This window comes from Ostrea edulis, chromosome 4 (assembly GCF_947568905.1).
Source record: "Ostrea edulis chromosome 4, xbOstEdul1.1, whole genome shotgun sequence".
In the NCBI taxonomy this organism is placed as follows: Eukaryota; Metazoa; Mollusca; class Bivalvia; order Ostreida; family Ostreidae; genus Ostrea; species Ostrea edulis.
Window position 1 is genome coordinate 64,940,634 of NC_079167.1, and position 14,677 is coordinate 64,955,310.

Here is a 14,677-nt window from a genome sequence, read left to right on the forward strand (position 1 = left end):
CATACCCCTAAGATATTTCACGAGACGGGTGAAAGGGCGAAGTAATTACAATAGTCGGACCTGCTTTATCAATGACAGGGCTAAGAAATTCTGTTTGACCAAGTCCTTGGTGATTTTAGAGAGGCGTTTTATCTACGTCCCCCTAGGAGTGAAACACACCGCCCACGCATGCACACTTTTTTGCATGCATTTTCCCGTTTCTATGACGTGCAGTGACAGAAAAAATCAAACATTTTTTTAATATGCATTTTAAACACGTCCTCATTAGAATGTGTGCAGTGCATTTGTCATATCTTAGGGTGTGGTGGGTACATTCCTCTGTTGACGAGCCCACACAATTGTAATTATATCGATATCGATTTATCCCTGAATTCCTAGCGGCTACAGAAGGAATCCCTATTTCGGACCTGTCAAAGCGAGGCGACATACCTCCTCAAATGAATTATTAGCCATTTCACATTTTGATGTCGAAATGAACGGAATTTTCTTCACCGTAGGATTTACCGTTTCTTTTTTACTTGGGGTAAGATTTCATGTTCTAGAAAAAAACACGCAGTAATATTAGTTTTCGAATGCTTTGTAATAAAGGTTTCATAGAGATTCTTTGTAGTTTTTGAATTCCCTTCGCGGAGATAAATTCAAAAGTGTATGCTTGTGTCTCTACCCTAAACCTCTTAACATAAAAGATTTGCAATATTTTCCTATACATTTAAATAACTAATTACATTAAATACATTTCCATGTTAATTAAAATTTTAATGGTACAAAAAAGAGTATATATTACTGATGTTAACAATCTAATTAGACTTCTTTAAAAAACGTAAATTTTTGTTTTTAGCTTTTAGCTGCAAAAAACAATAGTCAGAAAATGCTATAGTATGTTTTATTTTGAGGTACAACATGAAATGATATATTCTTTTATCTTATAGATGGAAGTGAAATAAACTATATACATGTATTTAGATATTCGCTCGATCACTGTCTCGTTTTTCTTGTCTGTTTTGAAAATTCCATGTGCCAACTGATCAGTCAAGATTACATCTATATCATATTTCATATTTAAATCTATATCATATTCCATGATATATAAATCTATATCATATTCCATGATATTTAAATCTATATCATATTCCATGATATATAAATCTATATCATATTCCATGATATTTAAATCTATATCATATTCCATGATATATAAATCTATATCATATTCCATGATATTTAAATCTATATCATATTCCATGATATTTAAATCTATATCATATTCCATGATATATAAATCTATATGATATTCCGTGATAAGTAAATCTATATCATATTCCTTGATATATAAATATATGTCATATTCCATGATATTTAAATCTATATCATATTCCATGATAAATAAATCTGTATCATATTCCATGATATGTAAATCTATATCATATTCCATGATAAATAAATCTATATCATATCCCATAATAAATAAATCTTTATCATATTCCATGATGAATAAATCTGTATCATATTCAATGATAAATAAATTTATATCATATTTCAAGATAAATAAATCTATATCATATTTCATGATAAATAAAGCAATGTCATATTTCATATCATAGTTCATGATATATGGATTTTCATTAGTTATGAGGATATGAACATAGTAATAAAATTAACTCACAAAATTCAACGACGATAGTGAAGATTGTGTCCTATTCGCGAAACATACATTTGTAGTTGAAAAATATAAATGCACTGTTGGTTATTGAACAGTCAAATCAACAGAGATTTTTCTTCCTAGCGAAATGAGTGAAGCTTATGGGAACGATTAGGATTAAGTTAATATTCCTTAAAAAACACTATTCAACTATTGATGTTTAACTAAAATATCTAAATACAATGTTTATTGTAATTTCAACGTATTTTACAATTATTCTCCATCTAAATACTGTAAAGAATTATGATGGTCTAATTCTCAAACAAAAAAACAAAATAGATGCACGTGACAACAGGTCAGATGACTGATGAGGACCGCACGAAATGAAATGATGATTACACCCGCTGCTTACAATGATATATCGAAATGTCTTAATTGTACATATACTGACCCCAGATAACCCGGCTAAAGGTAATACAGTCCTAAACAAATTTTCCAATTCGTACATGACAACTTAGTTATTGTGGATGCATATCTGAAATTCCACATGAGATTTAGTTAATACATTATTACCGTAGCTCACCTAGACCAAGTATTAACGTAATCAAAGCCGTTATTTGACGTCCATCTTCGTCCTTCGACGTCAACCTTTTTCTTTCTTCAAAAGGTAATCTACTTCCGGTTCGCTGGGTCAGCATCTACATGAAGTTTTGACTTGAGTGATCTTTACGGTCTCTTTCAAAATATTTGCAAGTTAATTTTCATCCCGGTTGATCAACCAAATTCCTCAAGACTTTAAGAAAAATGGCACAGCAATAACCTTCTTTAAGGAGGTATACTACATCGTCATAATGGCTGACTTCCTTTTGAAACATGAATGAAAATATAAATATCAGCAATTCTATTCATTAATCTATTCATTAAAAGTTATTGCCTAAGCAGGTTAGCACGTCCACTGCTGAACTGTAGATTGCAGGTTCCAGTTCACTAGGGATTTTAATTTTTTTTTCCAGATTGCTTTCTCCTAATTCTGCATTTTTTGACTAAGTAAAGTAAATTTGAAAGTTTTCAATTTCAGAATATTGTTGTACATATCCTCCAATTTCCATCCATCTCAAAGGACCTTCCCACTTTAGCTGTAGCTTGTGGTCCCTTTTTACCATCCTTCTTTTCAAAGAAAAATTGATTTATCTATTATACTCTTTGGTAAATATCAAAAACTGATATATCCCCAGTAAGTGAAGTCCTTTTCTCCTGGGATATTGGACAATAATGGCGGAAAACTAAATTTTAAATGGTCACCCTTAGCCTGAAAACTACAAAATTACTACCTGAGGTCAATACAGGTAAATGAGGTAAAAAGAAAATATGAAAAATTTTTGCAGATTTTTATTGTATTTATTTTTATGAATTTGATAACCAGCACAGGATTGTCTATAATAGACCTCTTTTTTTTTCTAGAAAATTATCTACTGACCCAAGTGTATCCAGACTTTAACGAAATTATGCAGTTCTCGTCCCCTTTGTGACACTGTTATACGGTTATTCAATGTTAAACAGGAGTGTCACCGTTAATAAAAAGATATTGTTCACCAGAACAAACCACTATAAATCTAATGTTATCAAACCGATTTTGCCTGGATTACGGTTCACAGTGAGTTCTTTGTTGTCAAACCAACATGGTTGTTATTGCTGAAATAAATTCCATAAATGTGTGTTATTCTAAAGATTAGGCTAGGGTGGTTGTCTGTTAATTACAGATGTTTCATTTTCAAAATCAGTATAAAGACATTATGTTGGATTTATTTGTGTTAAAACCCTGTAATTGAGATCCGAATCAGAGCTGTATACGATAGTCCTGTTAATATTGGGGTGTATATGTATGTATATCTCTGACACACATCCTGTAAGTTTAGTTACGTAGATGATTTTCATATTGTAAATTTTTAATTTACCGAGTGGCAGCAAATACAAAATTTACAAAACATTAACACAAACACGCATACGACATAACGATATTTCTTCACAAAACCTGGTTGTTCAATCCAGGTGAGCACCTCGGATCCCGTGGCCCTCTATAAAAGTAAATCTATCACGATCTTCCAACGTTGTATTTTGGGAGGTGAAGATTATTAAATGAATTGATAATGTTAGATTGAAGAGATCTTTTTACTCATCTGAAGCGTAATTATAGGGCCGATCGGGCAAATCATTTTTGGAAAATAATGGCTATGTATACAGTATATTTAACCACAACGACAAATACTTTGTAAATGCAAAAAAAAAAAAAAAAAAAAAAATTGAATTTTGAATGAAAAAAATGTAAACAATATGTAATTTTTACCCTAAATTCCACAGAATTTATTATTTACTTCGTACGGTTTAACAAATTTCAAACTAAAACTTCAAAAAATAAAGTTTGTATGTAAAGTATACCTGTACATGTGTACTCAGTATTGTAATATCAACTGTTCATTCATTTAACTTCTTTACATTGAAAAGTATCAAGAAATAAACACATTATCGGAAATCTGACGAATGACGTCTCAAGAAACATTGAAACATCAAATTTTCATCATCAGTTTAAAATACAGTGCAGAGAGAGAGAGGGGGGGTAGGTGAAAAGTTTATTTACATATTATTTGATGGTCATGAGTACAATGGTGAGTTTATTGCACTTCTTAACGGTGGAGGAGGGTGTGTGTGTGTTAGGGACTACTCTTTTTAATAGTTCAAATACAGTAAAACACGGTTATAGCGAAGTGTTTGGAACAAACAATATTCATTTTCTCCAAAAAGTTCATAATATTTTTTTTAAACTACAGAGAATTAAAATCACTGTAAACGTGCATTCATCAAAAGTGTGTTCGTTGTAGCCGTGTTTCACTGTACAGAGTAAAATAGGTGTTTTATCATACACATGATTAGCTGCAGAACTGTAGCTCTCTGAAAAAAATATTGGGACAGATCAGATATGTCCCAATATTTTTTCAAAAAGCTTCAGTTCTGTAGCTAACAGAAGATATATACAATGTAAATGTAGCATAGAGAGTTAAACCCCTTTTCTGTAATTTGTTGAGGATTAAGAAAACCACGAAACTTGACTAGTATAATTGAAAAAAACTGGGGTTTGTTATCTCATAATCAAGAATAAATCATCTTGTAACTTCGACAAAATACTGTACATATTATCAAGACATTCCAAGTTACTGAGCTCGCAATAAGTAACGAGATTTTACGTGACTGTTTCACAAAGCTATGGTCACCAATTTAACCTATTTGGGATGAAGAAGAGTCAATCTAAAAGACGTTGATGTTAACCACCTTTTGAAATTGTATGACAAAGTAATATTACGTGCGGATCACACTTTTTGCACTACGTAGGTTCTATGGGATCGATCAGCAAAGCTGGCCGTGCATTCAGTTGAAGCATACTGGATGACTTAATTAATTGCTTAAGCTTTTTGTTTCTTGGAGGAGTATATGCCTCTCTTGGACTAGCCTCTCCAGTTGATTCCACTTAAAATCCTTCCTTCTCCATCTTTGTCGCAACACTCCTCCGTTAGGTGTCCTTTGACCTCCTCCAAGGCCGTTTTCCTTGAAGGTTCTGCTGACGTGCCTGCCGATTGATGAAAGTTCTCTGCTATTATAAAAGTATGGACATTTCTAATTTCATTGGGGATTGCTGTGTTCTCTCTCATTTAGTATTTTTTCAGGTAATCTGATGTTTAGAAGACGTATAAGCTTTTCTATTTCCGGTTCTGATTTTGATGTTCTGTACTCATTGCAGGCTTTTGAGGCTGTTTGTTCTGGTGCTCTTGTTTTGCTGTTGTTTAAGGCCTCCTAAGTTTCTTTCTAGTGTCTCTGAGGAGACTCCACTTTTGGTTTGCCACTGATCGATGTTTCACATCCAGATGTAATTTACCTTGTTTGATCTGATGCCAGTCCTCTTGAATACTATTTCATATAAAGGGAAATTACTACCGCTCTTATTGTACAATACACCATACACTTCAATAAAAAAAAAAAAAAAAAAATTGACGTAGTCCCATAATGTGTATAAGATTTATAAAACATATTAAAGATTAGTTGTCGCTCATAAACATGGTTCAGATGATTTATTTCAACATTTTCCTATTTAAGATTGGCAATCCGGCATGTAATGCTAGAGAGCTGCATATTTCTATCACTCTCTTGCGATGCGATCCTTAAACTTGGTCATTTATCCGGCCTTGTAGACACACGACCATTTCATTTCAGAAAAATTTGACTAAAGGTGAAGTTCCCTTTTGAAGTCACTGGACCTATTCTCTCTAGAGAGGTGAACAAGCGTAGTCTACATTCACATGCCTGTCCATTCTAAACAGAATACCACTGGACCGAAATCGAAATTTACGTCATCCATTTGCCTTTCATATTTATAAAACACTAAAAACCAACAACACTCAACACCCAAAGTGTCGGATCTAATAGTAGATAAGAGGTCAAATAAATAGGGATATGAAAAACACTAAAAATGACCAACGACACGAACAACAGAATGGTCAATACTTATATTTATAAATCTATTTCGTTATACCTCTTGAAACGTAAGAAAATTTCAGTGACAAGAAAAATACAACAAAGGGAGATAACGATTTCTGAACTTTCGTTAGAAATTTGATCAATAGACCGATAAGTGCTGTAATACTTGGAAGATTAAGAAGTAAGATGCATGAGGGCACACTTCATGAAGCGCGTTAAGTTTTTTTGTAGTTCATTACCCCCATCCCCCACCCCACCCCAATGAAGTTTATTTCTTGCACTAGTATTTACATTCTGCTTTGATTTACTAGTATGTCGGAATTCCCAGTCGTTAAAATCTACTTGTTCTATATTTATCTAAATTCATATGCGCAATCTATACAACTGCGACACATTCATGGGGATATGGCTATTATATCAAATGCAAAGAAAAATTCATGAGGGTATGCGTATGAACTGCGACACTAAAATACGTCAGCATACTTCATGAAAATATGCTGTGTGAAGCGTTGCAGTTCATACCCTCAGGAATTTTTTTAAAAATTGAATTTATTTCTATATTTACAGATTACTGCTATTTCTGTCGGAATTCCCAGCCCTTAAAATAGTCATTCTAAATTTATCGAGATTCAGACGCACAATGTTCACAATTATGAGGAAATGACTATCATTTCAAAGTATCGAAGGCAGAAATATTGGAAATGTGAATATTTTCATATGTCGGTTACTTTCAGGCTGTGGTGAGTACTGGACAGTTTGCTGTAAGACTTCACTCGTACGACAACCCACAGGGAACGGACTACGATGGAACCTGCTGTGATTCTGATGTGGCTAAATGTCAACTGGACAAGTGTGATTTTAAATTCGATATATGCATAGGGTAAGTACATATGTATAAGCCAAGGTGGGTTTGGGGGGGGGGGGGGGGGAGTTCCCATCTATGAGTATTTCCTCATAGCAGAAATGAGTCCTGGAAAAATACGGAATCACAGGATTTTCTACATTTGTGAATCAACCGAGGGAATTTCATGGAAAGTCTAGAATTACAATTTGAAGATACTTTTTTAAATACTTCATTCCGGAATAATAGCTCGTATCTGGTTTAATTAATAGCTGTTTTCTATTTTGACAAAATGGCGGGAAATATTGCATCATTTTTCTTTATGTATAGAAAAGATCGTGGAGGGCATGACTGCACATATGGAAAGAAGCAGATTATCGCTATTCCAAATCGGAACAACATCGACTTCAATGACATCAAGGATCACATCCTCCGCTTTCCAATCACAAACAGTTTGAAGGTATCAAGCAGCACACCGTACTGTATGACTCCTTTAATAAATTATTTTAAAAATATTAAATAATGATTTTTTTTTTATTTGATTGTGTCGAACATTATTTCTAGTACGTCTTCTTTTGCTGTTGCTAATGAGCTGATGTTAATTTATTATTTTTCTGGTGTTTAGGCTTTGTTTTAATATCATTTCTTAATTATTTTTTTTGTGTTGTTGCTGATGTTTATTTTGTGTTTATAGGATCCTTTGTTTATAAGAGTGAATGTGACGGACCAGGATACGGGCGATTCCTCAGTGATGGTCGACTCCTTCCATTTAGTCTTCAACTCAGCTGCCTACTATAACGACACAGTGATTGAGTATACGGATTATCTCATCACAGGAGAAAGAACACAACATCCATCCAAGTGTGTAATTCAAGTGCTTCCTAAAGTAAAATCTTTATTCAAAAGACTATGATTATTATACACTGTACATGTATGTTTTGGTTCTAGTTTGAAATGGAGTCTTTGAGATTGAAAAATATTTTTCAAGCATTGATTAATACCTGTTTTCCATAGGCAATATTTGGCTTTTTTTTTTTACTGGAAACAATTTACTACGGTAGACAAGTGTTCTTCTACCAACCAGACCCAACCTGACACCCAAGCAGTCCCAGAAAGCAGTCCCAGGGACTGCTCTCTCAAAAAGTGGGACTGCTTTGTTCAGCCAAGCGTGAAGAATCAGTGATGTTATGATTGACAAGAAAGCCCCACCCACTGTGTATTCAGAATATACATGTACACAAATTACTTCAGTAGTTTTTTCACTGCTTACTGACACACTTTCACTAGAGAAATTGAGAAAATAATGGATGGAAATAGAATACCAAGAATATCTCCCTACATTTGACGGCGGATAATTTTGATGAAAGATAATGGACTGAATAATTCCCAAATATGCGAATCCATAAACAGAGAAAATAATGTTGTATCCAGACAAGGAATATCAGAAATTTAGGTGACTTTAAACACATTTATTTGAATAACCCAGTCAAGAAATAAATATAATTATGCTACATAATTTTCAGAACCGAAGATGCACTTCATATGTATGAAATATTAAAAAAATAAATAATGAATAACAACAACAAAATTGCCTGACAGAACATGGACCTCAGTTGATTTTACGTTGTGAAATTGTGGTTATCAGACTTATAAACTCTGCATGTATCTTTTTTCACTCGTATTCATAAATTATCATTTTGTTATAAATTTGTGAAAAAGTGTCACACAAGTACATGTATTCTGAATATGTGCTATTTTCATATATAATGTATTGTTTTTCTCTTTAATTACATAGTAAGTCATTTATCTTCGATTTCGACTACTGTATTGACGTGCTCCAGCGATTATCGACAATGTTTATTGATAATTTCACTGTCAGCTTAGCTCTTCCCACTAGTTATTTTAACCCCACCTACTGGGACTGCTTTTCGGTTTGTTTACTGGGACTGCTGCAGGACTGCTAAGCAGTCCCCGGGACTGCTTGGGTGTCATGTTGGGTCTTGTTGGTATTGTTCGATGTTTTGTTTCAGATTGAATGTAAGTGTGGCGTCATACTGTGATCAGAATTACTATGGACAAGACTGTGACATCAACTGTGTTGCTGAGAATTTTGGTTGTAATGGACATTATAAATGTGGGGCTAAGGGAGAGAAGATTTGTAACTCTGGTTGGACGGGCACAGATTGTGATGTACAGATCCCGGGGGGAGAGGGAGACTGTGGATTCTACAAAGGTGAGACTGTGCTCTGAATACTATGTCTGATTTCCATAGCTGTAACTTATCTCAGCCTCACTATGGGTTACACCCTTTTTGTCAATTTCTGATTTATTTTTTCTGACACAGAAAGTGGGTATAATCCTTTACGGTCTTCAACATCACACACTTTAAACCAATAGATCACCCATGTTGAGGTTGTTAAAGGCTTGCACTTAGAGATTGTGAATCATTGCTTGTAGCTAAATGTAAAAAAAACTTTCTTATTAGTTAGAGATCACTGCAAACTTTATCACATTAATTCCTCAAGGATGCTCATCATGTGTGTGTGTGTGTTTATGAAACAGTGTTTTTGCCCCAGTACTTTGGAACTGGAGCCCGGGGCACTTGCAATTGGGAAAATTAGCAACAAAACAAGAAAAATGGGAAAATTCATTTTGTGATATTCCTCAATCATACATTTAGAATGAAGAGTCTTTAAGGTATGATTAACGTTTAACAACTATGCTCCATATCTAATAAATACCAGTACTGTGACATTGTCCACTGTACCACAGATTACAAGGTTTTCCTCACCGGAAGTGCCATAATAAATAGTGTACACAATATAAACATCTTGTTTAGATACGTCATACAAAGAATTTTCAGTTGGGAATATTTTGGTCAGATTTTGGGAACATTTCAGGGAAATTTGGCCCCAAATCAGCGCCCCCCGCCCTTTCCAAAAAAAACCCACTTTAAATGCATCCCTATTTATTCCTATATTTTCCTACAAACTTGAAGGTTTCTATATTTTTCCTATAAGTCATTAAAATCCCTATAAAACCCTATATATATATATTTTAAAAAAATGACAGTCCTATTTTCAAAAATGATTAAAAAAAAGAAAAAAATCCAGGAGCTGATGCTAGATTGATATTTAAATAGATTGTTTTGAAGAGAATAATGAAAATGATTGTATAAGAACTGTCTATTGGATGAAAACTGTCCACATCTGAAAGGATTTTGTCTTTGTTTATGTGTAATATCATCTCTTCTCCAGTAAAATACTATGCTTGCTAGATTTTTATGCAGAAACAATAAACTTTTATACAAATTCTTAAATAAAACCCTATTCATTTTTTTTAAATCTGCTGTAAAAATCCCTATATTTGCCCTATAAACTGCAAAAAAAAATCCTATAATCCTATATTTTTTAGACCAAAAGTGGCTTGACACCCTGATGTATGTATATATTATTAAATGATATAGAAGCAGGAAGTTGTATATAAATACTCTGATTTATTCACAGATTCCACGGAGCTACTGCCCAGCTTATGGGTAGGTAAATACACCTGCCCAGGTGAGCTCCCACAGGTGATACAAATGAATGTGACTCAAAGAAGTGCAGATGAAATATTCACCTCAGCAGTTTTATCCTTTGCTGGGATCTCGGTTACTACTAGAGGGACTTATGGATATAGACAACTGCTCACACAGGGCACAATGAACCAAGGCAATATCACTGATGTCATATTTCATGGTTCACAGCCACCTATGAATTTGTCCTCAATGTCAGGGGATCTGGAAATCATTCAAAAATCATCAGGGAAAAAGAAGTGTACTGTAGTTCTGAATATGCAGAAATGTGAGTATAAATACATGTATCTAAATTTATTCTTTCTTTTGCAGAATAGGTCTGAAGAAATCATCATGTAAGAGTTGGAAATTGTTCATAAATACTTTATGTAAATGTGCATGATTTATTTGTTTATTGTTTATTTATTTAGGAATAGGCACATATAGAATATAAATACATGACATAGGAAAGTGCTATAATGGTGAATCAATGGTTTTAGGTGCATGTACTTCGAAGTATGTTGAACATTATTAATGCATATTAAACTTCCCATATTTTGTTTTGTGGTCAGAGTCATGCCAACTGTTGGTTGTAAAAAAATAATACATCCGAGTATAAAAGCTTTTAGACTGTAGTAGTACAAAATATTAAATATTTGATACCGCAGCTATGTTAAGGCAGTGGCAGATTTAGGGGGGGGGGGGGGGGGGGGGGGGGGGCAGCAGAGGAACACATAGTTAAACAAAAGTTGTTGTTAAATACATAAGATAAAAGGGTAACAGCTGTTTGACTTCAAGAGCACAGTGAATAAATTAATGTATATGCCTATGCCAAGGATAACCCATGAAAGCCATATGGCTTATTTCCAATGGGGCCCTTTAGAGATTTTGATGATTGAACTTGTGATATCTTGTAAGTTGAATATATCTTTTAGACACAAAACTTGATAAACCAAGATTTACCTCAGCTTATTGAATCAGAGAGCTAATACCTCACACCAGTATCCCAGATTTACATGTTTCATGTGTTTTGATTAATTATTATAATCCTGGAGTCACTTAACCTGTATATTTAAGACCATTGACTTGGCTAGATTTGATGCAGACCTTTCATACGGAACTGTTGGTCATAATCTGGACTTGCATTGATGAAACAACTAGGCGTGAATATTGCTCACAAAGTTGTTCTTCAATGCTGTATGTGACTGTGTTTGCACTGGATAAGTGGCCAGGCTGTTTTTGAATTTTTGTAGATGGTGTATTTCAATGAAACTATAAGGCCTACTTTGACCTGTCTTGAGATAGCTATGTTCATGTGTATGTATTTTATGAGTCATATCGTTCTTATGCTTTTCATAACTTACAGTGCATGAATGGAAAAAAGGATTTGGTCAGAGCAACATATTACTATATACTGCATAAATAGTGAAACATTCTGCTCATCAATACTCTTGTCATCATGGTAAATTATATTTTCTGGAAATGTGGCATAAGTTGTGTAGCATGTCCATTCATTTGCTTTGACCTTTTAAAATTGGTTACACGAGATTTACACCTGTAGTCTAACTTCAGCAGCAGCATGTGTCCTTATTTCCTAAATGAGTGTTCAGATTAAGATAGTTGATAAGGGTCACATATGAAGACTTGTCGACCCTGTATTGTAAGTGTGTGAACAGGGATTTTCTGAATTACCCCTGTTTTCCAGGGCAGAGTTTAAAAGCTTTATAGGGATGGAGTTGATGTAGAGGGTATCTTATTGAAGATTGAGACTTTTTCCTCACTTATAAGTGACTGACATTGAAGTGAACTATGTAGTCTATGATATTTTCACTCCATTTTCAGAGTGATTGGTTTGGTCTGTCAGTCAGTTTGTCTTTCAGGAGTCACTCTATATTTTGTGAAGACATTCATTGTTTAAATAATAAATGTGTTTCAGCTTATTTCAACCAATGTGGAGCTGGGACTTGTGTGCGATATGGACAAAAGAAGGAGGAATACTACTGTTGTTGTGGTGGGGATAAAGGTACTAATACACACATTTCATTGTGAAGTTTGATTTGTTAACCATATGATTACATCCAGCCTGTAATAAAATATTCGAACCCATGAATCTCTAGTCAGGTGCTCTACTAACTGAGCTATCTGGCCATTGGCGATTGAACCCGTCTGACCACTACGCCTATCTATTCTGAAGTTGAATTGTAGAATTCTTTTTGTATATTTAAGATGTATACAAATTGTAAAGATATAAATTTAACTTATATGTTAATGGATTTTAAAGGTGATAGAATTAACTTTTCAGTGATAGTTGTACCTTGATAGCTAGTCTAAACGAACATTTCTTAGAAAGGTCAATGTCAAGTTGGTGACTCATTCACAGAATTATTTCTTTCAGCTTCTTCATATTGTGGATCATCCACCACTACAATACAGTCAACGACCACTTCACCTAGTACTACAACACCTCCATCAACAACAATAACAACAGAGGCACCAACAACAAAGTCAACCACACCCACTACCCAACTGACAACACGAGAGACAACCACCAGCAAACCCACGACACAAGAAACAACAACAAAATCGACCACACCCACTACCCAACCAACGACAGAGACATCAACAACTACCACTACATCAAAGTCAACCGTAGGAAAAACTACCACTGAGTCAACCACCACAACTGTAACCACTGGAGCACCCACACAACCACAAACCACTGCCTCCACCACCACCACAAAGGCACCAAGCCCCAGTTCAACAGTGGCCACCAATAAACCTACCACCAATAAAGCACCTGTTTCAGCTCCTGCTGTACAAATTCTAACAGGCAGTTTCTTAATCAATCTTCTGGGTGAAGAAATTGATAACACACTGTTCGATGCTGTAAAAGATGCCTACATAGAGGCAAATAAAGGTTATCATTCTTCCTCATAATTCTATTGTGTTCCATAGTATCTGCTTTCATCTTGTGAATTTTATGATGGGAGGTTAGGTAGTATGAAACAATGATTTTGAACCTCATGATGTTCTAGAAAAGAATATCAATTGCAACTATGAAGATAAAAACTAATTGTTTCATTTTCACATTGAACAGATCAAGTGACTTTACAAAAAGTGAATATGGATTTTCCTACTAGACCTTCTGTATTGGAATACATTTTTGAACAAAGGTATTTGATATTAATTGTTTTGTCATGCTGAATCATGAAAACACAAAAGATGATGATAATGAACTGGATCACTTTTGACAAACCTTTATTTGACTGCTTTGTAGGAAGTACCGTGGAGAGCTGCTTTCCTTTGTGAAGTACAACATTTCAATTTCGGGTGTATTGGTCAAGGTCAGACAACCAACTAATAAAAAAATACAAGCACAGGTCACAAAGCATTACACTGCTAACGTTAGGTTATACGATATTGATCCTGACTTGCTCTTCCAAGTATTCTTCAGTTTCCAACTAGACGTGTATGGACCTGGACCAACTGATGCAGAAATGGCCAAATGGGAACAGGTCCTTCTGGATGTGTACATAGCGGAACAGAAATGTAGTAAGTGTTTCTGATTTTTAGTTTGATAAGCGTTTTTTTTAAATCACTGCTACAGTATTTGTCTCTGATTGTAGGAATACTGTAAACTCAGCAGTATACTGTATTGATATTTTGCTATGATTTTAGATAGATTTTGCTTTCATGGAGATGAAGTCTCTGTGAATATTTCATCACAAAAATTGCAAATATAATGGTTTGTCTGCCACAAAATTTCCATGTTGAGAGTAGCTCATGATGTTTGATTCTTAGAAGTTTGGTAGATTCACTTGGTAGTGTCGGAAAAACTGCTACCGGTACTATATAAATCTTGCAGTGAGGAGAAATAGAATCCTGGTCTTGTTTGTTATTTTTTTCTCCTTTTCCATTACTTGGCATCATTCTTCAATATTATATCTGTAAAAGACAGGAGGCCAAGTACAATCACATCGGTTACATAATGACACTGATGTCTCTTGCAAGCTATTTGTGCCCTGGTCCTAGACCAAGGTCATTGTAAATTAAGGTCACTAAAAGACAGAACAAATTTTTATTACACAGAAACATTGTACACCCTTACTAAAGAGCGAAA

The 14,677-nt window shown here is 34.4% G+C and overlaps 1 protein-coding gene across 1 annotated transcript in view; it reads left to right on the plus strand.

Annotated features, from left to right (window-relative positions):
- The first annotated feature begins 336 nt into the window (after positions 1-336).
- LOC125670974 (uncharacterized) overlaps positions 337-14,677 on the plus strand; it is a 55,448-nt gene continuing 41,107 nt past the window's right edge. The window contains exons 1-10 of the mRNA XM_056163460.1: positions 337-523; positions 6,898-7,043; positions 7,335-7,464; positions 7,699-7,865; positions 9,035-9,237; positions 10,511-10,846; positions 12,494-12,580; positions 12,953-13,474; positions 13,655-13,730; positions 13,835-14,109. Coding sequence (XP_056019435.1) covers positions 473-523; positions 6,898-7,043; positions 7,335-7,464; positions 7,699-7,865; positions 9,035-9,237; positions 10,511-10,846; positions 12,494-12,580; positions 12,953-13,474; positions 13,655-13,730; positions 13,835-14,109 — 1,993 coding nt within the window. The 5' untranslated portion in view covers positions 337-472. The remainder of the gene's footprint in view (positions 524-6,897; positions 7,044-7,334; positions 7,465-7,698; positions 7,866-9,034; positions 9,238-10,510; positions 10,847-12,493; positions 12,581-12,952; positions 13,475-13,654; positions 13,731-13,834; positions 14,110-14,677) is intronic.